This window comes from Heteronotia binoei, chromosome 3, assembly GCF_032191835.1.
Source record: "Heteronotia binoei isolate CCM8104 ecotype False Entrance Well chromosome 3, APGP_CSIRO_Hbin_v1, whole genome shotgun sequence".
NCBI classification, from domain to species: domain Eukaryota; kingdom Metazoa; phylum Chordata; class Lepidosauria; order Squamata; family Gekkonidae; genus Heteronotia; species Heteronotia binoei.
In genome coordinates this window covers 98,599,345-98,621,879 of record NC_083225.1, presented here as the reverse complement: position 1 = coordinate 98,621,879, position 22,535 = coordinate 98,599,345, and the positions used below count along the sequence as shown (strand labels likewise).

Here is a 22,535-nt window from a genome sequence, read left to right as displayed (position 1 = left end):
AGAGGGAACTAGATTTAAAAACCAAAACAAAAAGATGCTGGTGTTTAAAGTGTGTTAGACTGTGATTTTGGCTGGTGCCTCTTCAGACAAAGAGACCTTGCAAGAGGGCTGGGATAAATCAAGGACTTTGCATTTGAGGAATACTGTTGTAGGATGACGACGACGACGGCAGAATAACACGGCGGCGTAAAACCACTTGCTACCTTCCAAAGGGAGGATTATAGCAGCTCAGGCAGTTCTGCGGGGGAGGGGGGGTCAGCCTCCATCCCCAGTTTATTCGCCCAGCAAATCTAACGATCTGATTCATAGCACAGTAAAATCCTGTAAATGCCTGTATGAAGACTGGAGCACGTCTTGCTCCGGTGAAGTCGCTGCAATTCGGAGCACGCCGAATTGAGCCGTCAGGCGGACGCTGCTGAGCGGAGCAGGAGCCCATCTCCAGCCCAGCCCGGCGCTGTTTGCTTGAGAACAAGCTGATCGTTTCCTGACGCGCAACGCCGATTTAATTTTCTCTTCCCGTGCAGCGACCCTCTGCAAAAGAATGAGTTCTCTCTCTCTTTCTTTTATTTTCTTGGGGGGGGGGGGCGGGGGGAGGTTTACTTCCAAGCGAATCTGTTTGGGAGCGTTTTGTAGCCTGCGATTGTCCAAGAAATCCTTTCCCTCCCCAGCCCTCCAGGACGCCGGACTGGACGTCGAGAGAGCAGCTTGCGAGAAGCTGGAGGCGGGAGTGCCCCCCCCTCCACGTCCCTTGCAGCTTCCGGCTTGAGGCGCTGGTTCTTCCTCCGCATGACACCAGTGAAGGCGCTGGGTGGAAGGCCTCTCTTGGTAGCCCTTTTCACACCAGCCTTCCTGCCCCCCTTTTGCTAGTTGGGCCACGTCTGTTAATCCGGGTTTGGGCAAGAGGATGGAGCCCTTTCCGAATCGAATGGAAGGTCTGGCACTACACTTCCCATTATAGGCTTAAGTAAGGCTTCCTTACGGAGACACGTTCAGTGCGAGAGTCGGAGGGTGGCCCTCTTAGTCTGCGACTGAAGCAGAACAGCTAGATTCGAATTAGCTTCACTTTGGCGCTCGAAAATTTACACCCTGAAATTCTCGGTAGTCTCTAAGATGCTGCTCGACTGGAATTCAGTTGTTTTAGAGGGATGTATTGGAAAACGCCAACCGGGGGGAATTAAGTCTCCGACCTACATGAAAATCCCTGCAGAACTTTTGTCACTTAGCGGCCGGTTGGGCCAGCTTGGCCCTAATTTCGTACGTTTGCGGTTCATTGAGGAACCCAGTCTAAACCCCGTGACTTCCCGGATCGGCTTCGGGCGGCGAGCGTAAAGCCTGCTTGAATAAGAGCTCTTTCTCTGATACACATGGGCTGGGATAGGCTGAGAAAGCAGGAATCCTCCTCTGGGGTCCTTCCCCACCGTTGTATGTGGAGGGTGGGTGAGCTGAAGGCGGTTTGGGGAGAGAGTTAACATCCCGGCTCTCTCAAAGTTTTCCTCCCGTAACCTAAGTGGACTGAGTGCCAAGGGCGTGGATAGTTCCTCTGTGAAACTGATTTTGCCCCTAAATTTTCCTCCTCCAGTCCCAATGAAAGGTACGGTTTGCTCATTGCTTTAAATTGTATTGCTTAGTGCAGGGGTGTCAAACTAATTTGTTATGAGGGCCGGATCTGACATAAATGAGACCATGTTGGGCCAGGCCATATGAGTACCTGTTTAAGATTAGGTAGCAGAGATATAAACCTTATAAAGGCCGCAGACAAACACAATTAAAGATTTTTTAAAACAAACTTAAAACATTAGCACTGGCTTGTCTTAAAGGTGCTTTCTCTGTATTTCTCCCATGGGATCTAGGGAACTGGGCCAAGAAAGCTCTGGCTCTTTCCTTCCTTCCCCAGGAGACCAGGAGGAGGAGGAGCTGTAGCCAACAGAAGGAAGAGAGGCTTGGGTCAGTAGCTCTGGTGTGTGATTGAGAGAGCCTGGCAAAGCAAGCTCTGCCTCCTCGCCTTCCTCCCCAAGGGAGGAGCCTCAGTGCCAACGGAAAAAATAGAGGTTTTGCTCTGTAGCTCCTCTGCGATTGAGTAAGCCTTACAAAGCAAGCTGTTATGCAGAAGGAAGCAAGAGAGGGAGAAGGAAGCAGACGCCAGCCAGTTGCTCGGGGGCCTGATAGGAGCCCTCTGGGGGCCTTATCCGGCCCCCAGCCCCCATGTTTGACACCCCTGGTTTAGTGGATGTTTTATGCTGCCTGGTAGAATTGCTTTTTATGTTTTGTAATCCGCCTTGAGTCCTGGTGAGAAAGGTAGACAATAAATGGCTTGAATGAATGAATTAGACCCTAAAGAGCACCTGTTGTTATGCTCCCACCTACTTGAAAATGTTACTTTATTAATCGGCAGTCCTACTCTCACCACCCAATTTGAGATGGTGAACATGAAGTGTGGACCGCGAGAAGCTGGGCATGCGCAGCTCTTTGCGCCGGAGTTGCCTACTAGCAGCGCAAAGATGCGCCCAGAGGCTCTCTTTGACGCATCTCCCGACCGCCTCCCTGGAGGGACGATGTCCGCGATCCCGCTGCACCTGGATCGTGTTTCCCCATCACTACAAGTCTTGCTTCCAAGCTAGGTGGTTCGCGCTACTCGAAGAGGGTAAGAACGCAGGCTTCAAGTTCTCTCCCAGCCAGTCCGCCCCCGGAGTTTCCGATATGCGGGCCTCGGAAGTCCGAAAGGCACAGCGGAATCCGGTTCGGCGCACTTTGTTGGTGCGCTCACACGATACTAAATAAGGCGTTTTGCAACTGAGTTTTTGCTATTCTTGCACAGTAAAAATCCAGTTGCAAACCGCATTGTTTCGTGTCCTGTGAATGCACTCTCAAGAGAAGGAGCTTTAGATGCAGACCTACTGGCATCATTCCATGAGACTGCTTTCCAAGGAGGACCAAGGCTTGTAGCTTCATCCTGCCCTTGCAGGCTTCGGGAAATGCCTCCTAGCCGGAGCGCCTGGCTGCGAGCGAGGAGGGAAGGCAGAACCGCCACACACACACACACACACACACACACAGTGCTTTTCCTCCGGGACCGAGGCACGAAGCACGAGCTGCCGAGTGCAGGCGAGTGTGGTGGGGAACTCCCCGCCCCCTCGGCGCGCGCGGCCCTGCAGTCAGGCTGGAGAGAGAGGCAGGCTGCCCTGGCCCGGGCGAGGAGAGGAGAAGGGGCCGATGATCCTCCTGGGCAGCAGCCTGCCTTGCTCGCTTCCCCGCCGCCAGAATGGCTTCAGGGCAGGCAGGCAGGCAGGCAGGTTCCCGGGCGGGGGAGCGCCCTCGGGCCTCTGCCTTTCTCCCCGCCAAGGCTCCAGGGCCTGCCCTGCCCGCCGGCCGCCGCCCTCCCCTCCCCTCCCTTGGCCTGCTGCCTGCCAGTGCCTCGCGCGGAGCCCCTCCGCCGCCCCAGGAGGAGGGCATCAGGCGGCCCCTGGGCGAGGCGGCATGGCTGGCGCGCGCGGGCTGCTCTTTCCTGGCCCCCAAGAGCCGAGGGGGACCCAACGGGCCTCTTTCCACCGCAGGCCAAGCCAAGCCAAGCCACTCGCCGCCTCCTTCGCCCTCCGCGGCAGCCGTGGAGACCCGGGAGACAGTGGGAAGCAGGCTGCGGGGCCTGGCCATCGCGTTGCCAGCCTTTGCAGCCCACGGTCACGCTGACTCGGAAGGGCGGAGGGCGGAGTTAATTAACTGTGCAGCCCGCCTCCCCCCGCCCCGCCCCGCCCCCAAAGAGCCAAGTCCCGCTAATCCTCTCAAGGAGAAGGGTGCCGCTGTCTGTCAGCTGGGAGCAAGCCCCCCCCCCCGAGACTTCGGAGTAGCGCCCAAGGGCGGGCCAAGAGCCGGAGAGCGGGACCTCCAGACCGAAGCAAGCGCCTGCCTGGGCATCTGACTACTCGGAAGTTCGGCCCATCATGGGCTGCAAGGCAGCCGGCTCTCTAAACAGGGTCTCAGGGGGGCCAAGGCAGTCTGCTTTGGCTCCCTTCAAGCCATACGATGTGGAGGTTAGGGGACTTTCAGCTCCAGACACAGGCCACTGGAAAGAGCCAAACTGGTGTCCTCACGCAGAACCCAGCTTAGTTAAAACCAACAAGCCTTATGGTAAGTTCACACACACTAAACAATGCCCTTTGCAACTGGACTTCTACTGTGTAAGAATAGCAAAATCCACTTGCAACCAACTGCCCTGTGAAAGCACCCTGAGTGAAAACCTGCTGGCTGGCTGGCTTCCTTCCTTTCTTCTGAAAGCCTAAATAAGTTGCGACCTCTCCACATAAAGAGGTAACTTACAAAGTAAAACAGGACGATTATTAACTTCAAAATTACTAACAGTAAAACCGCAATGGAACCAGCAGGTTTTCACTCATCTCCAAGTCCCACCGATTTACTCCCTAGCAAGTGGGGTTTTTTACATGAGCCCCATGGTGCAGAGTGGTAAAGCTGCAGTACTGCAAGTCGGAGCCCTCTGCTCACGACCTGAGTTCCATCCCAGCGGAAACTGGTTCAAGTAGCCGGCTCCAGGTTGACAGCCTTCCATCCTTCCGAAGTCGGTAAAATGAGTACCCAGCTTGCTGGGGGGAAAGTGTAGGTGACTGGCGCAAAGCACCCCGTAAAAAGTCTGCCGTGAAAACGTTGTGGGAAAGGACCGGTGCTTGCACAGGGGACTACCTTTACCTTTAAGTGGTTTTAGGGATGCCGCCAGACCCGGACCCGTCTGTCCCCGCAGAAGTCAGTGTGTGTGTGGCGGCCCAAGTCCGTTGTATTGAGGACCCTTCGGTTCCGCCTGCAAAGGGTCCGATCCAGGGACGGAGATCCAGATTTCCTCTGGGAGAGGGCCGTTTTTCTGAGGCCTGCCAGGTGGGGCTGCTGATCTGGCCTGCTGCGAAGGCCCCCGCCCCCCAAAGCGGGCTTGTATGACAAGAGGCGCCGTTGGTTTCAGCCAGGGCCTCTTCCGATCCTTGCGATATCCCACCGACCCAGCCTTCCTTGCAAAGGGCGCAGCAGCGCGCAGGGCAGAAGGTGGGTTGGGGTGGAGGCGAGCGCTGGCGAATCCGGCCGGCTGGCTGCAGCGAGCAGGCGCGAGGGAAGGAACGAAGGCAGCCTTCCCTGGCAGAGCCACCGAGCGGCGCGCGTCCAGCCCGCAGGCCGCGTGTTAATTGGGCCTCTTCTGCATGGCGGGGGGGGGGGGCAGAGACGTCACGGGGCGCCCTCCCCTCCCCTCCCCTCCCTTCCCCTGGCCGGCGGCAGCCTTTCCGCGGGCGCCAGCTGCACAGGAGGCCACTCGGGCGCTTCTTTCGGCAGCCCTGCGCCAGCGAGCCGGGGAGAGCGGCGTGTCCCGAGGGGGGATGCCCGCGAAGGTGCCTCGGGCGGCCGGCTGCAGACCAGGGAGCCGCGGCCTGTGAAGGCAGGCAGGAGGGTCCTCCTGGGCTGCGGGGCCGGCTCCTTCCCGAGCGGGAGCGCTTGGCAGGCCGGCTGGCTCCCGGGACTGAGCTCGACTATGCCATTGCGGGCGTCCGCCTTGCCCCGCCGCCATGAAGGAGAAGTCCAAGAACGCCGCCAAGACGCGCCGAGAGAAGGAGAACGGCGAGTTCTACGAGCTGGCCAAGCTGCTGCCCCTGCCCGCCGCCATCACGTCCCAGCTCGACAAGGCCTCCATCATCCGCCTCACCACCAGCTACCTGAAGATGAGGGCCGTCTTCCCCGAAGGTGAGTCTCCTCCCCCCGAGGCCCCAGGAAGCGGGGGTCCCTCTCCCCCCCTCAGCCCCACGGACTCCAGGCGCCCGAGTCTTCCTGGGGAAGTTGCCTGCAACTTTCTTGCCCCAGCCCCCATCGCTGCCGAAATTCAGTTCACTTATTTAACCGGCCGCCGACGGTCTTAAGGTTAGGTCTGTCAAGACCAGAAGGGCCGCCTCGGCCGAGTTCAGACCTCCCTTGTTCGGGAAAATCAGGACGCGCAAATATTTGCCTTCACAGACCAGCTAGTTAAACACTCTGCGCTCCCCCCCCCCGCCCCTAACGAATGGGGACTACTTGAAGAGCGCAACGGAGAGGTCTACTTATGCCTCTCTCATGGTTGCAACCTGGAAGAGCTTTTTGCAGGAAGAGTCCCGCCCGAGGAATGACCAGATTCGAATCCAGGAGCACCTTAGAGGCCAACAAGATGAATGAGACTCCTCTTTACACGAAATGTGACTCCGCCCGGCTTCCCGGTTGTTCTCGTAGTGGGAGGCCGACATGGCTACAGCAAGAGGAGATCGGGTGTTGGGGTGGGGGGAGGTGATTTCTGGGGTCCGGCTCTCCCCGCCACTCTCGAAGAGAAAATGAAATCCCGGGGGGTGGAGAGTGAAAATGAAGGAATCCCCTTGGCCATGACACAAAATGAGAAGAAAAGGTAGGAGTAGGGTTCCATTTATTTATCAGCAAGTCAAATAATTACAGAGAAATGGAGAATTGTTTTGCAGCCCTAAAAGTTCACTGGCCCTCTTGAGCGGTCAATAGATCCTTCTCGGCTCTGCCAGCAGAGACCCGCCTTGGCCTGAGACGTCGCCCTGCGAGTCCAGGTCTCACCGGTTAACTGAGGGGCTGGGAAATCGAGTCATTTCTTTTTCCCGCAAACTCGGTCACACCGAAAGAACAAAGTTTGCTCCACTTGAATCAATTACATCTGGCCCGGGAACCAGCAAAGCACATCCGTGGTTCAGACTCCTAAATAAACGTGTCGCGGCGGATTCACTGAGCGCGGCGGGACTTGCCTCTTCATTTGTAGGTGTCGAGATGAGGCTGCCGGGCAACCGGTTCATGCAAGCCGTCGCGCAAGTGAGGGACCCGACCCCATCCTAAGCCTTCCATTCCTTTGCTTGCCCACGGGCTCCCTGCGACTTAGGAAGACAGGAGGGCCAGGCAAAACTCGTGGGACTGAGCCGGGCTGGAGGCAGCAGGACAGGCTCGGGCCTCCCTCCTCCCTTCGGTGCGTGAGTAGGGTCGGCGTCTGGCGGGGAGGGCCGACGAGCCCCGCATACCCTCCCTAGCGGGCCCGGGTCTGTCAGGAGGGCCCGCGCGCGCAAAGAGCCTGCGGCTCCAGCGGACGCCAAGCGGGCAGGACTGGGGCCCTGGTTGCGGCCGGCCGGCGGACGAGAGGGCAGGCAGGCAGGTGGGCACCTCAAGCGCCACCAACCCAGGCTCGGCGCTGGCTGAGAGCTCCACTGCGGCTCTGCGAGGGATGGAGCGCTTTAGACTGGCCGGTAGACAAAAGCTTCGCCTGCTCGGCGGCCGCCCACCGAGGCCTGGCGTTGCCTGGGCTTGACAGCGGGCGATGGGATTAGTTCCACCCCGCCCGGCGGCTGCCTCTCGGAAAGAGTTCCCGCTCCTTCAAAAAGGGGACCTTGCTGTCCCTCGGCTCGAGAGGAGGGAGGAGAGAGAGCTGCTGGTGCTTAAACCTAATCTTGCGCCGGAGGGGGGCTTCTTCTGAAAGCCCACCTGCTTCCAATAGCAAAAAGCCCCCGACGGCCAGCTCTGCTTTCACCACCGAACCGAAGGACTGGAATGCAAGGTGGGTGACCCTGGCGGCAAAATTGCCTTCGCGGCGGGTATGGCTTGGCTTACTCGCCCGAGTCACCTGCCGCATGCTCTGCTGGGCATGACCCGGCTTCCCGATTTAGGGAAATAAAGGGCTGTTTTACAGTTTGTAGAGGCAGGAAGAGAAGTTTGGAGGGTCTTTTGGGATATTATGAACCATTTGCCCTGGCGTCACTTTCGCCAGCTTCACTTAGGGAGGGAGGTAAATCCGAATTATTTTACTCTTCCTCCACTTGAGATAGGCTTCTGAAGAAAGGTGTTTGCATGCACAGGAAAGCTTATACTTTGGATAAAACTTTGTCGGCCTTAAAGGTGCTATTGGACCCAAACGTTGTTCTGCTGCTTCAGGCCAAGACCGCTACCCACCTGAATCTATCCTGGCTGCAACCGTGTCTGTAAGCGCTGGATCTGAGCAGTTCATGGACATTGTCCTTGTGCAGTCCCACGTGGCATTTTTTAAACCCATGTGTGGCTGCACAAGGTCCATTCCATGAACAATAGTTACTTCTGCAACTGTGTTTTACCCTGCCAGGAAAATGTTTGCTGGGAAATAGATCCTTTTTGGAATCCGCAAGGCTCGTGTGGGGCTTCGTTCTTTCCTGTCTGGGGCCAAAGGGGAGAAAGGCGTTCTATAGAGGGCAGAATTGGGCAACTTCTTTGCTTCGAGGGGGCTCCTTATCCAGAGCTCGGGGTAGTTGTACCGTCCGTAGTTGTACTGGACCTGAGTAAAAAGCCTCATCCTTCCCAAGATCGCCGGGAAGGAAGGTAGGCTCCGGGTCTTCGGTTCCGACGTTCTTCGGAAACGCCCGCTGCTCGTTTGAGCTGTCACTCGCCCCATTTATTTCAAGAGAACTATATCAGTCCTATGCTCAGCTACCACCCCTGGCTGCAGCCGGAAGGCGGCTGGGATTCAGTCATTCAGAGAGCACGAAGGCAATCCTTGCCTGGTTCTATAAGCTCCCCAGGAATAAGTATAAGGAATAGGGATCGTTTCGTGATCCTGGGTGGGATGCCTTACTCGCGAGAATTCCTGTCTTGATTTGTGTGATAGAGTGATCCTTCGGGTCCTCGGCTTGCCCCAGTTGCTCTTCGGAGTGTATCAGCTGTAAAATTATCAGGAGCTCGCCGATTATTTTGTTTTTGTTTTTCCTCTTGCCCTGCAAACCTCAGATTCTCTGAGTCTGCTGAGGTTAGTTTAATGTAACTGAGGTCTGAAACCTGTCCTCTCCGCAGCCTGACACGACCAACGGAAACTATTCATCCCCCCGCCCACCCAATACAATGCCCTTGATTCCCGCCCACCTGAAAATATGCATTTGCGCTCTTTATTTTGTCCCAGAGGAAGCAGCACCCAGACCTGCAGTTGGGGAACCCGTCTTGATACCGGGACAGTATAGCGAAGGAGAGAAATGAAATTAAAGTAGTGCTTCATAATTTTTCGGTGGTTAAATAAGGAGAAATTTCTGTTCTTTGCGATTTCTTTGGCTTGCCTGGAGGAAAGAAGGAGTGGACAAACGAAAGATCCATGAGTGCCTCTTAAATGCGGCCCACACCCGCACTATGGCTTTAGGTCGGCGCTTGAGCTCGATTGGTTGCTCTGGTTTAAGAATTTTAGTTGGGACAGTTCAACAACTTCCCCAAATTAAGCACCAGGGGGAAGATAATTTAAAAGTACCATACCATACCAAACCTTTAATGGCATAATAGATTCAGATAAAAATACACAGAATATAAAAATTTAAAAGTAGTGTGTGAGTGTTGCTGATAACTGCTTGAAAGCCTGTAGGCCATATTCAGCTTTAACGTAGATATGGAAGAAATACAATCTGGCACTAAAAAATAGCTTGGATGTAATCGTATTCCTTCAAACTGGGGACTAAGTCTCATTGAACTCTGTTCCAGGATGGGTCGAAGTGTGCAGACTTCTTAAAATAAACGACTTAATACCGGTTGTAAAAACATTTTACAAAACAGAGGCCTGTAACTGAAAAATTGGTTGCTCTCACCCGCGTGATTGAGACCCCAGACACTGAAAGATCCCAAGGAGATGGCATTTTTATTATCATGCTTGACAATAAATACCGAACAAGTAAACCAATGTCGTTGGGTTTATGGATTGTACAATTTCTAGTCTTGCCCGGCGTCCTTCGGGAGGAGACTTTTCTGCCGCAATTACTACAATATCGTTTCTCATAGAGTATTCGGAAACTCCGAAGATTCGGGATAACTTCCCTGAAGTTTGCAGGAATATATCGCAAACCACCAGCCCTTTAAAATTCAGCAGCTTGTTACTTATACCAGCTCACAGTCCTGCTGCGAAACAAAAAGTAACTTCAGTTGGATTTGGCATTCAGAAAAACCTAAGAAAGAAACCATAGCTTTTACTCGAGTGTTCTAGAAATCCACACACACACACACCCCGTCTCACAAGACAAGGCCTTGCCAACACTTCCCGCTCGGGAAGAGGCCAGCAGGCAGAACTGGATGGAGCGCCCACCCACCCCTCGAAACTGATGGGACTTTTTAATAGGTTGGTGAAAGACATGGACTTCTATACGATTTACTACCGGCAGCAATAACCGCGGGATTTGGGGCAAACAAACCGGACCTACCATCTCCAGTTGGTGATTATTTTTTTTCAATATAGAGACCATGATTTACATTCCCTACGTGGCAAATGCGATCATAAAAGGAATATTACTTTTATGCCTCTATAATGTGTGGTTTTAAAAAGTCTAAAACAAAAAGCGACGGTTTTCAATTAGCTGCTGGGGGGGGGGGGGAGGCAAATCCCGAATGAACAGCTTGGGTCCAGCAACAGAACTACACAGTAGTTAATTTTCCTTCTCCGCCACCGAGCACACTTTTGAAAAAGAGAAAGAAAGTGAGATGGGATAAGTGACATGGCAGTGGAATCGTGATTCCGCGAAGGGTCGAAAACGGACCTTTAAAACGATCCATTGCTTAATGATTAAGCCCAAGTAAAGGGAGGTCAGTCGCTTAATGGGTTACTTTAAAAAGCAATCTAAGAAAGAAAAACCCCTGAACTGGAAGAAATATGCTAAACGTCTTTAGAAACAAATTTTAAGCTTCAGTCCCAGACCGTCTGCTCTCAATCAACAATCAAGGCGTCGGAGCGAGCAGTACTAAATAGGTCTGCTTGGAAGTAAGTCTCATTAAATTCAGTGGGGCTTACTCCCAAGAAAATGTCTTTAGGATTGCAGGCTATATTGCTGCTACCTCTTCTAGATCTACTGCAACGGTAAGATTAGAAGTAAGGTCTGACTTTCAGGTCGACTTCCTGCTTGAAATGTAGGCGAGACACTCCGTGGTTTGTCTTTAGCACAGGGCAGTTCCAGAGGTTCTAAGAACAGGATCCGCCGTCCCGGAGGGCGCAGCCAAGCCTAATTAAGTCCAAGTTAAAGCCTGATAACTGATTAAATAGTGCGTTGAAGGCATTCTCTAATTCTGAACACAAATTATAGCATGGTGCAATGACGGAAAGTCTTACGATTTACTTCCTAATCAGTGAATTAGGAAGTTTAAGGACTAAGTGGATAGATAGATCCAACCCCAATTTTGTTGAGTGGCACAACAAACTATGGGAAAGTTTTATTATGTTTAAAATTTCAGCCAATTTCTTCTTCTTTATCAGAGGTTCAAAGAGTCAAGACTAATTGCAACCTGGTATCTAGTTGTTAATTATTTCATTTTGAAAGAGGTTGTCCCTAAAAACAAACTGTACCACAAAATGCTATATTTCTGAACTAAAACAATGCCTTATTTTAACTTTAATTAAATATGTCTTACAGTCTAGTATTGGTGAACTGTATTCTGAGTTGTTGTATAATTTCATGTCATACTTTTTCATTTATTGTTACCTACTTTGATAGGCTGCATTTATATTTAATCTATTTTTATTTAAACCGAAATAAAGTTTTTTAAAAAATTAAAAAAATGAAGTTTAAGGACTTTTTGCCACTCCAGTTTATTTCAGTGGAATTTAGCAACAATAAATCAATTCGAAATTATATTTCTCTCTCCCCTGCGTCTGCAATTCATTAGTAGTAGTCGTGTATCCGGAGACAGGACACCCGTGGCACTTCGTTTCATGGAGCGGGGCCGGCAGGTTACCCCCACACAGAAGCGCCGCGACGGTTTCATGCACGGCGCGCCTTTAACGTGAGGGCAACGCTTTCTCGCCACCAAACGGACTTCGTTAAAGCTGCTTGCCTAGTTTTTTATGCTAGAAGTAGAAACATGGTTTAACTTTTGACTAATAGTTTTTAAATAGTGGTGGTGACACGGCTAATGTGGTTGGCGATCCCTGTGTTGTGTGCTCTTTATGAGTAATAAGAAAATTGGTACTACTGATTTCATAGCGAATAATTCATTATCGATCTTTTGCCTCTCTGCTTTTTTCATAGATCAGAGTAACCCAGCAAAAAACAACAACCAAACCCCAGTTGAGAGAACTGATCCCGAGTAAACGTTAGTGGGATTTGATTACCAGTGTTTTAGCGTGGAAAGACTGGGTGATATCCACAGCCATTAAAACCCATTCATTCGCCTCCTCCTTCCCCAGGCCGCCTTAGCTTTGCAGTTCTGAAGTGCGTCACCCCCCTTTGCTTTCCAGATGAATTTGCTAGGCACACCGAACGTGCCTTTGATCTACAAAATGGGCCAGTCGTCTTGACTGGAACATCGGCGTTTTATCATTTCAAACGCTGCAGAAGTTTGTGCCACTTAAAAAAAAATCACAGGATGCAGCCAGGAGCAGGCACGTTTACTCTCTGAATGCGTCGGTTAGTTTTGGTTTATTTTTGGAGTGCTAGGAGAGGGATAATTCGGGTCATCTAGAAGGATGTGGTTTTCTGTATCTAGGTACTTGCGACCAGTATAAGAAATTTGCACACAACGTAAATAATCACTCATTCATATTTTAAAATATTTTAAAATTCTAGCCCCCAGAATAGATTTAGGTGTGCTTGAATACCGGGAAGGTGGCGTTCTGGAGCAGAACTCTAAAACAGAACTTCGGTTTAGCTCCGAAAGCCATTCATGAATGCAAGGCTCTTCTGAATGACAGAGCACATCTGAGTTCTGAGCATGGGCAGAACACCTCTGAGCATGGACAGAACACCATTTTCTTCCTATTAAGTAATCCTTGCCAACTCCTATACACCTGGAATTAGGATCTCTGGTATCAAACCCATGTCGAGCCCATCCCTCGGATGCGTTGAGACGCATTTATAAGGCAGGTATGCGTGTTTACTCAGAAGTATATGCCCCACTTTATTCAATGGAGCAGCGCTTGTTTCAAGATGATGCCACCAGATGTCACAGGGGGAATTCTTCTCTTGTAAAAATAGGCCTGGCCTCATGCAATGGTTCTAAATACTTGCTTTGAAATGACTATTTCTTTTAAAATCTCCTGCCCGATTAATTGGAGGTAGTTGTTTTCATCGATTAATAGTAGAACGGTTTACAATTGAAGTTAGTGGTTTTAGAAGAGTGAAACTTCATTTAGAATAGCAGTGTAAATGTTGTGGCGAGTATGTAGACCCCATGCTGTTGAAGATCACTTAGAGTGGATTAATGCGCTTTAGCCCCCTTGTGGCAGTCATAATCACGGGATAAAGAGTTGGAATTTTTAGAGTGATTTTATGTAGATGTCAACCTGCCTCCTGAAAGTTTGCCCTCTCTTTTGTCTTTTACCTCTCCCATTCCAGCAATATCTCCCCCACCCCACCCCGGTTTGCTTCTCTTTAGAGTCTGAGTCAACGATGCGATCTAGTTAAGGAATATTTCTTCTATTTAGAATCACTTGGATTTTTAATCACTGGTTTGGGGTAAATTGTCCCCCCACATCCTCAAAATGTCAGATCGTTAGAGGTGAATTTCTGGAATAGTGGATCTGTCTTCCTTGCGCGTAGTGTTCTAACTGAACACAAGGTAGACTCAGACACATCCGCATAGTACAGCTTACTGTCATTATGTCACAAGGAGGTACGAAGGATGGAGGTGCTAGCAAAACAGAAGAATCCAGACTCCGGGAAGACTCATTAGCACGGCCAAGCCCCCCCTCCCCACCTATTTTAGGACTAGTTTCCAAGGATGTGTCTGCACGCTACCGGCTCAGAATGGCACACTCCTGGCACGTAGATTGTTCAGGAGGGCATTTTTCTAAAGGCAATGTGATACAATGGTTCAAAAACGTGATTGAATAAAAGGAACGGGACTGTGAGCTACACTGTTATGTATAGTATTTTATCTATTTGCCATATGTATTACCATGCTCTCACTGCACTGTTACCTAGCTATGTACTTCCCCTTTTAGATATTAACATGGCTAATGTTTATACTTTTTCAGATTTCTATAATCTAGTTCAGTTTTTATCAGATGTGTTGATTGCACCGATTCACATCGTGTAATCTGTCTTTACTTTCAATGAGAAAGGCAAACTATAAATGACAGAAATAGATTAAATGTAGGCAGGATGTTACAATACTGGGGGAAAGCACCTTTCACATAGGAAAGAAATGTCAGGGAGAAATGTTCTAGCCTATTTAATAATTATCTCACCCTTCTTTTCAAGGAGTTCTGAGCAACACCGATGGTTTTGGCCCTTCCCATTTCTTCCTCACAACAGCTTTGTGAGATAGGTTAGTAGGCTGAAAGAGAGGACGGCCAGTGAGCTTCAAGGCTGTGGGGATGTGAACCTGTCCTAATCGATCTGGTCTGGTCTAAGTTTTCTTTGCACAAACACTTCATTCTGTACAAAGAAGCAAGGCAAGGATGCCCCAGCAATAACTCCTACTAGTAGTACTACTTTTCTTCTTGTTATTATCATTATGACTTTTCTATTCAATCAGCAAGTGAATTACAGAATATAATAGTATTTGAATCTAACAGAAAAGATTCATAGTAAAACAAAGTAGTACAGCGGGGCTGAGATTGAAGAACGGGGAGGGGGGGGGGGAAGAGACCACCAGGGCCAGCCATGCCACTAGGCAAACTAGGTGATTGTTTAGGGTGCCAGGCTTCTGGGGGCCACCACATTGGGTGCCTCCATGTGACTCGGTGATGTTATCAGTGCAGGGGAGGGGTGCCAGAAGTTAGCCTTGCCTAGGATGTCAGGCAGTCTAGGGCCAGCCCTGGGAACAACACAAGCAAAGATAATTGTCTAAGACAAGACAACTTTATTGCTAGCAGTGATTCTGAGGCCTTGGGCAAAAGTCCAGTATGGAGCCCCAAGAATCTCTACCGCCCCCACTGCCAGGGCCAAGCAAGTAGTGGCTCTCACCCCATGTGAAGTAGGCAGAGGTCATGGTTGATTGCCCCCTCCAAGCATGAGCCCTGTGGCAGTTGTTGTCCATTGGCTAGGATCTCCCTGCTAACAGAAGTCATCTCTTGAGCTGATCCATTATACCACAGCTCTGCTCCATCTGTAAGAATGCCCTCCTGAATAATTCGGTCTTGCACAATTTGCAAAATGATGGAAGTTGTGAGGGACTTCCTAATAGCCTCAGGCAGACCATTCCATAACGTGAGGAGCCCCCACAGAGAACACCTGCGAATGGGCAGTTGTTGATTTTACCTGTTTGCAGGTGGCACTCTCAGAAGGCTTTGCACAGATGAATGAAGTTGTTGCAGCAGAACATAGTAAGGCTAATATATTTTATTAATATTACGAACATTTCAACCACTTGAGCATGACAAAATATCTATTCGTTAATCAAAAGGTACATCTTTTACCAAATCACATCTCTTCTTTGACTAAAACTGCAGCTTTAAGCTAAGAGAATGTGTCATATTTTTCGTCCAATAGGAATACACATAAAAACAAGTTGTGAAAAGTATCAAGCCAGTTTTGAATTGAATAAATGAATGTTATGTAGTGGTAGAGTATGGGACAAGTATCTGAGAAACCAGGCGGATCTCTACTTGGCCATGACAGCAGGTCAGGGGACCTCAGGTCAGTCACACATTCTCAGCCTAACCTACCTCACAGGGTTGTTGTGATGAGAACATAATGAAGGGGAGAATATTGTAAGCCACTTTGGGTCTCTGTGGGGAGAAAAGTGGGGTGCAAATAAAATAAATAAAATACCATGAATTTAACTGCAGTCTAAATCTGAGGCTTCTTTTGAGAGAGGCCTAGTATGAAAGGCCCTCCTGTGGGGACCCTTAGCCTCCATTGTGGTCCTGTGGTGGAGTATTCAGTCAGCAAACTCTCCATTGCAGTCTGTAGTGTAAAGCTCAGACACAATGGTTTACCAGTGAGAACTAAACCCTAGAGACTATTGAGCTTTCTGAGGTGGTGCGGGGGGGGGGGCACTGTGTAAAGGCCCTGAGGTTCTCTGCATTCTGTCTCTGTCTTAGAGGACATTTTGCTCACTTTCAGCCTCTATTGGATGTCCAGAAGTGCAGCTATGTTTGGTGACTAACTGAGGCTTCTATAAACGAAACTTCCGTCCTAAAACATTCTCCAGTCCAACTACTGTTAGTGATCATTTGAAATCCCCTTAAATATGAATCACTGGAAATAATTCCACCGCTTGCCACAGCCCATATTCTTTCCAGTCTCCTTTTCTTTGCCCCCCTCCCCCAAATTCCACAGGAGGTATTATAAAAAAGAAACTGTTCCTGCAGTGTTTACCTGCGACTGTCCCAGCATTAGATGCTGCCTAAATACATATTTACCCGTGAGGAAGCCGAGCAGCTGGAGAGTTCTCATGCGCTCCCTCTAGTAAATAATCTCCATTTTAGCAACAACACAAAAAGAGCTGCTTGTATCTGGCTATTGCCCCATCCCCACCCCGGGCTCGAAGTTTTTCACACCCAGAGATTCAGGAGCCTGAGTACCAGGGGAAGCCCGCTCTGCAGCAGTTACTTGGAAGTAAGCTCCGACTGATTCCAGAGCGGTTCTACCGAAAGTAATCAGGAATTGGCCTTTGCGCGCACTGCTTCCTTTATAAAATAAATAAAATTATGGATCCATGTTGAGTAGTCTACTGGTCTGAAGCAACAGAACAAAGTTAGAGTCCAGGGGCACCAACAAAGTCTTATTCAAGGTATGAGCTTTCCAGGGCGCGCACAATTCCTCAGATAGATATTGTTCATTTGTCTCTTTGAGGAAGTGTCCGTGCGCGCGAAAGTTCATGCCTTGAATTAAACGTTGTTGGACTTCAACTATGTTCTTAGATTTATTATCGCACTATCTCTATTCCGCAGCTTAATAGCTATTTTGGGTCCTTGTCCCTCGTAGGGACAGGCATGCGCACCAAGTAGTGAACTCGGGGAAGAGGGAACCAGGAGAAATGCAGAATTTCAAAATGCCGAAACACACACACACACGCAACACATGGAGAATATAGGAAAACTGAAGTGAAGTGAAACTGACTACCAAGTAAACATGTTCCTGATCTCCCGACACGGAAGATTTACACAATGACAGTCACTTCCACGTTAAGCAGCTTGAAATCGCAGCCTCCAATCACTTCGACTTCGTAGTGTTATGGTCCGTCGGATCCTGCGGCTCCGCCATTTGGCTTTACTGGCGGGATTACATCAGAAAACAAGGGTTTCAGTTTTATGTTTCCTCCATATTTGATGGAGCAGTGCAGCGCTAAAGACTCCTTGTGGACGTGGCGCTGTTACAGCTAATATCGGACCATATCAAAGAACGAAAGATCTAATCGGGTGGGTTCTGGTGGTTCAAAGAACAACCACTCTTTGTATTTCTGGTCGTCAGCAGACATCTTCGCGTTCGTAGAGAGCTATAAAGTCGGCTGTGTACCTTGACGATTGAACACATTTCATTTACTAAATCTGAATAGATCGTTCTTATGATTAAATTAGAGCTGCCAGTAGAGCCACAAGATTTAAGCTGCTGACGCTTTGATTGAATGTCATTCCGAGGAAGAAAACCCGACAATGGTTTTGTGTGTTTCTGAATATTTTCCATCTCAAAGGAGGCAGCATTTCTGCGGGAAAAGACGCAAAATGGTATATGTGGGAATGGAATGTGTAACCCTCTGAAAAAAGGCTTTGAAATAAGTAACGGAGAGCAGGAGCAAATCTACATTCTGTTTCTTAGAAATGCGGAGGAAGATTTATAGTTTCATCAAAGTGCAGTCGAGTATGGTTGATTCTAAAAACAAAAAATGATTTGCCTGCAACAGAAAGGTTTAAAAGGTTTTGTGAAAGCTTTTACTGAAAGCCGAGACGATAGTTACCCAGACAAAAGGTGCCTGTAGGGATTACTCTGAACATAACTGATAAACTAATACTTGAATGAAGAGATGCGATACTACAGAAAGGCAAATGGACAGCGAAGCCCGCCCAGTCCCCGAAACATCTAATTGTCAGTTAAAAGGCGTTTAAGATATAAGCTATCTTTAACTTCTCTGTCTGTTCCCTTTCCCAGTCCTTCCATTTCACTCTGCTTTCGCTTGTTGTTGTTCAGTCGCAGAGTGAGTCCGACTCTTTGCGATAGTAGTCCAGTCAATTAAAGACATCGGTCGTGGGTCTTAATATTTAGATTTTGAAGGATGAATTGTCCTAGGCACGATGGTAAAAAAAAAAGACCCTCCCTGCCTCTCGTATTACCATTGCCTGTCGTTTCCTTAGTGGGAGGCAGGCGAACGGCTCATGGCTCTGCATCGGCTTGTTCAATTAGCAGCCGTGGCACAGGCACCAAGAAGGCGACTCTCTGTCCCTGCAAGGCCAAGGAACAATGGTTGCCCATCTGCTCTGAAGAATGGGCGGCTGCGGGTCAGCTCAGCTCTCTATGTTTAGTTTAGAATTGTAGTTAGAAGTCTCAGACCTAAAGCAATTCCCTCTCGTGCAAATAGTCTTGCAGCCCAATCCTAACCGAGGTTTGCTCGGAAGTAAATTTGTCAACAGGCTTTTCTTTTGGGGAGACGTGTTTAAGATTGCAGCGTGCACAAATGTGTTAAAGTCAATGAGGTTTGCATGCCTGCATCATGCATTTCGGCCAGACGATGATTCACAACTTTTCTCGGTCAGATGTATTATTTTGCGGCTCAGATTTCCAGCCGGCCAGCAGCTACGCTTGAAATGGCCCCGGGCCGGCGCTGGCTTTCAGACGGCAGGTGGAGCGGGAAGGAATGCACTTCTTCCCTATCAGCACAGGTCAAGAAACCAGGGTTAGGGGTGGGGGGTCCTTTCTGAAAAACCCGAGAGGGGATGGAAGGCTTTTCGGGACCACCATAGAGAACGAACAACTTCCACGCTGACAAGCTGAGTACATTTGCTCGCCCTCTCTTTACTCTGTCGAGGTCAAGGCTGCCTGTTCTGTCTCGGGACTCAGGACCAGGAAAGATCGCTTTCGACTCGGTGCCTCCAGCAGAGACTGACCCGCCAGACTGAGGCGCAGCAAGGAACTGCCAGGGGATGTGCGCTTCGCAGGTGGGAAGGCAGGCGGCTCTCGAGCAGCAGCGAATAGGGAAACACCTCGCAGCCCCAGATAATACTTCCCACCGCCGCTTTGTTTGCTGGTATTCGAGGACGACTTAGACGCCACCCGTTTTTCATTTCAGTCCCCTCAGACTGTTGCTTGGATGAATTTCAGTCTGCGAGGTCTATGGGAGGATGTGGACTATGCGGTCTTGGAGCGATGCGGTCCTCCACATTCATGTTCGATCCTTGCTCATCTTGGTTTATGACATCTTTTTTCTGGAGTGTTGCCCCGACGGCCCTAGGAAACAGGGAATGCTTGCTAAAAAGACAGGAGAGTGTTTATGAACTCCTTGAAGAGGAGGGTCAACTTTTCCTGAAAAAGCCAGCCTGGGAGCCAAATAAGCGAAATAATTATCACCTGATGGTTAATATTCTTTTTTTAGAGGAACTTGCTTAAGTGCGTGGTAGCCGTGACTCCGGACCTTCTTGGGTGGGATGGATTATAAACTCATTTCAATCCAGCCTCCATCTTGGTTTTCGAAATGAGATGGCTTGATGGATTCATTTGGTAGTGTTGGGATTTAGATATACGATTAGCAGAGCAACGTGGAGAGAACCACGAATAACAGCTAGGCACACGGTTTAAAGTAGTTTACTTTACTAATGAGGAAAAGGTATGACTGGGATTTCTAGAAGACAAAGAAGGATTTAATATCCTATCTAGCTTCTAGGCTACATCTCGACTCTCTCGAGTCTTAACTTCAACTGCATGGAGAGCTAAGGGCTTAACACAAAGGGCAACAAAACTGACCAAATGGTTTCCCTCAGACCACCACCCAAATATATGGATCAGCCTATTAGGGCTCTCCCTCAATGGTCACTGTGCATATTGACACCTAGCCTTGGCAGGAAGCACGTGCAAACATTCTCATTGGCTCTACCTACTCACTGGCTAAACATCAGCATGCATATACAAACACTTAATTAACTCATGACAACAGGAAGTGAAATTGCACCAGAAACCCAACAGGTAGTGATGGGGTCTTTTGATTCTCCTGCACTTTGTCATAGGCTTTTGATACCCTCAGCTATAGCAGCCTTCTGGCCCTGTCAGCCATGGCTGGAGCTTTGGTCCGATCGTTTTTCTTCTATCTGGCTGACTGGTTCTGGTGGTCCTAGGGGACAGTTGTTTGAGTCTATGGCATGTTATCTGAGCAACATGCTATTTAATATCTACATGAAACCTCTAGGCAGGGGATTTGAAACGTGGTGTAATCACTGGGCAGGCAACACACAGATTTATGTCTTTTTAATAAGAGAGTTAGGTAAATCAACGGACTTCGTGAACCTAGGACTGGAGGTGGTAATGGACAAGATGAGAGCACCTAAAATGTGCCTGTCTAAGCAGGAATGAAGTGCTGTTATTTGGTGATACCAAAGGCAAGGATTCTTTTCCTATCCCGGCCTCCAGATCACTGAATGTGTGTTTAACCCCTGTACTGTTTTTTCATCAGGACCATCATTTATGCCACCTCTCCCACTTCTTCGTAGCACTTCTAAGCACACAAAGACACATTATACTAACAACCAACCAACACGGCTACCCCACCTGAATCTACATTCTCCTTGTTAGAGTACTCGTATCCGAAATAGTGATCAGCAGAGTGGTTCTCCACACAGTAGTAAATCTCCAGTTTTAATGCGAAACAATAAAAGAAACAGTGACTTAGAGATTAATCTGGTATTATATTGATGGTGGTGGGGGGGGGGGGAAGGACTGAAAAGTGCTTTGTTATTTTGGAACAGTAATTGTTTGTTTGTTTGTTTGTTTATGCCGTCAAGTCACCGCTGATCTATGGCGACCGCCTAGGGTTTTCAAGGCAGGGATCCTTCAGAAGTAGTTAGCCCGCCTCCGCGTGTTCCTTGGAGGTGTTCCTACTGTTGCTTGGAGGTCTCGCATCCAAATACGAGCCAAACATGCGCTTTTGGGGTCGCTCCCCTGCGGTCTGTAAGCAGCCATGATGTCACCCCTTGCACGAGGGCCTACCTTTACCTTTTAATGGAGCTCCTATGGGACAGAGAGATAATCATTACCAAACTTTCAAACGCAAGACAGTTGGGCGTTTTCACACACTAAATAAAGCAGTTGCAATGCGCCTTGCAACTGGATTTTACTGCGTGAAATGTAAAATCTCCTAGCAAACAGTCACAAAATTGGAATAAAACTGAATTATTTAGCAAGTGTAAAAGTGCCCAGAGTAAAGCGATATTCCCGCTTTATATCAAAACCAGACGCAGATAAAATCGCCCTGTACAAGCCAGATGAGCTATCTCAAGAAAGAGAACAAAACATCCAACGTGTTATCTTCATTCTCCAAAAGCATTTTCACCATTATATATCACCAGCCGGTTTGGTGTAGTGGTTAAGTGTGTGGACTCTTATCTGGGAGAACCAGGTTTGATTCCCCACTCCTCCACTTGCACCTGCTAGCATGGCCTTGGGTCAGCCATAGCTCTGGCAGAGGTTGTCCTTGAAAGGTCAGCTGCTGTGAGAGCCCTCTCCAGCCCCGCCCACCTCACAGGGTGTCTGTTGTGGGGGAGGAAGGTAAAGGAGATTGTCAGCCGCTCTGAGACTCTTCGGAGTGGAGGGCGGGATATAAATCCAATATCATCATCATCACCACCATTTTGAACTTCCGCAGCTCATTGAAAGGGTACAGAGAAGTTCAGTACGATTTTGAATTTATTTGCTGTAGTATTATACTTCTCTCTCCACATATTAAAGTGTTCAGGTAAGAAAAGATTATGTCTGTTCAGCGCTTTCATATCAGGAACAGTTTCCCTCCCCCATATGATAGCGTCAAAACCAGCAGGACCCCTCAAGGCTTGCGTGGTTTAAGACCTGCTGTGAACTGTGCTGATTTGAAGCGAAGCCCGCCCACACCGTTGTCTTTTACAACGAAGATGCTGAAAATAAGAAATGACGTATCTTTAAAATTAGGCATTATTTTGTACAAATACCCCCTCCCTGTTAAACTTGCCCATAACAATTTAAAGACTAAAACAACTGCGATCAAAGGACCAAGGGGGGCACAGTAGAGTTGAAGGGGTCTTTCCTCTGAGGCTCTGTTTTATTCGGGTGGGCATTAGAAGGAACCGAGGAGCTGCTGGGAGGGAAACAGTGTGGGATGGAGGCTGTTCCCAGCGGACAAGTCCTCTTTGACCCCGCTTGACGAGATTGACTCGTGGAGGTTTTTTTTCTGAGGGGAAAGGGGGTGGGATGTGATACCCTGGAAGCTCTCTCGCGGAACGGGAGCGGGAGGGAGGGGGCAACTTCTTTATATCGGAGAGCAACGATTGCTTTATATATGCATACCTACCAACAACCGTAGAAAGCAAGCGCTGAACACCACGGAGCTATGCCGGGGGCGGGGGAGGAGCAAAGTGTTGAATTAGTCAAAACTTATCCCGAGTAGCGGCAGGGCCAGCCGGCGGGCTCTGATGTTTATAT

General features: G+C 49.2%; 1 protein-coding gene across 1 annotated transcript in view; it reads left to right on the top strand.

Annotated features, from left to right (window-relative positions):
• The first annotated feature begins 5,550 nt into the window (after positions 1 to 5,550).
• Positions 5,551 to 22,535, top strand: part of SIM2 (SIM bHLH transcription factor 2) — a 74,389-nt gene continuing 57,404 nt past the window's right edge. The window contains exon 1 of the mRNA XM_060234280.1: positions 5,551 to 5,727. Coding sequence (XP_060090263.1) covers positions 5,553 to 5,727 — 175 coding nt within the window. The 5' untranslated portion in view covers positions 5,551 to 5,552. The remainder of the gene's footprint in view (positions 5,728 to 22,535) is intronic.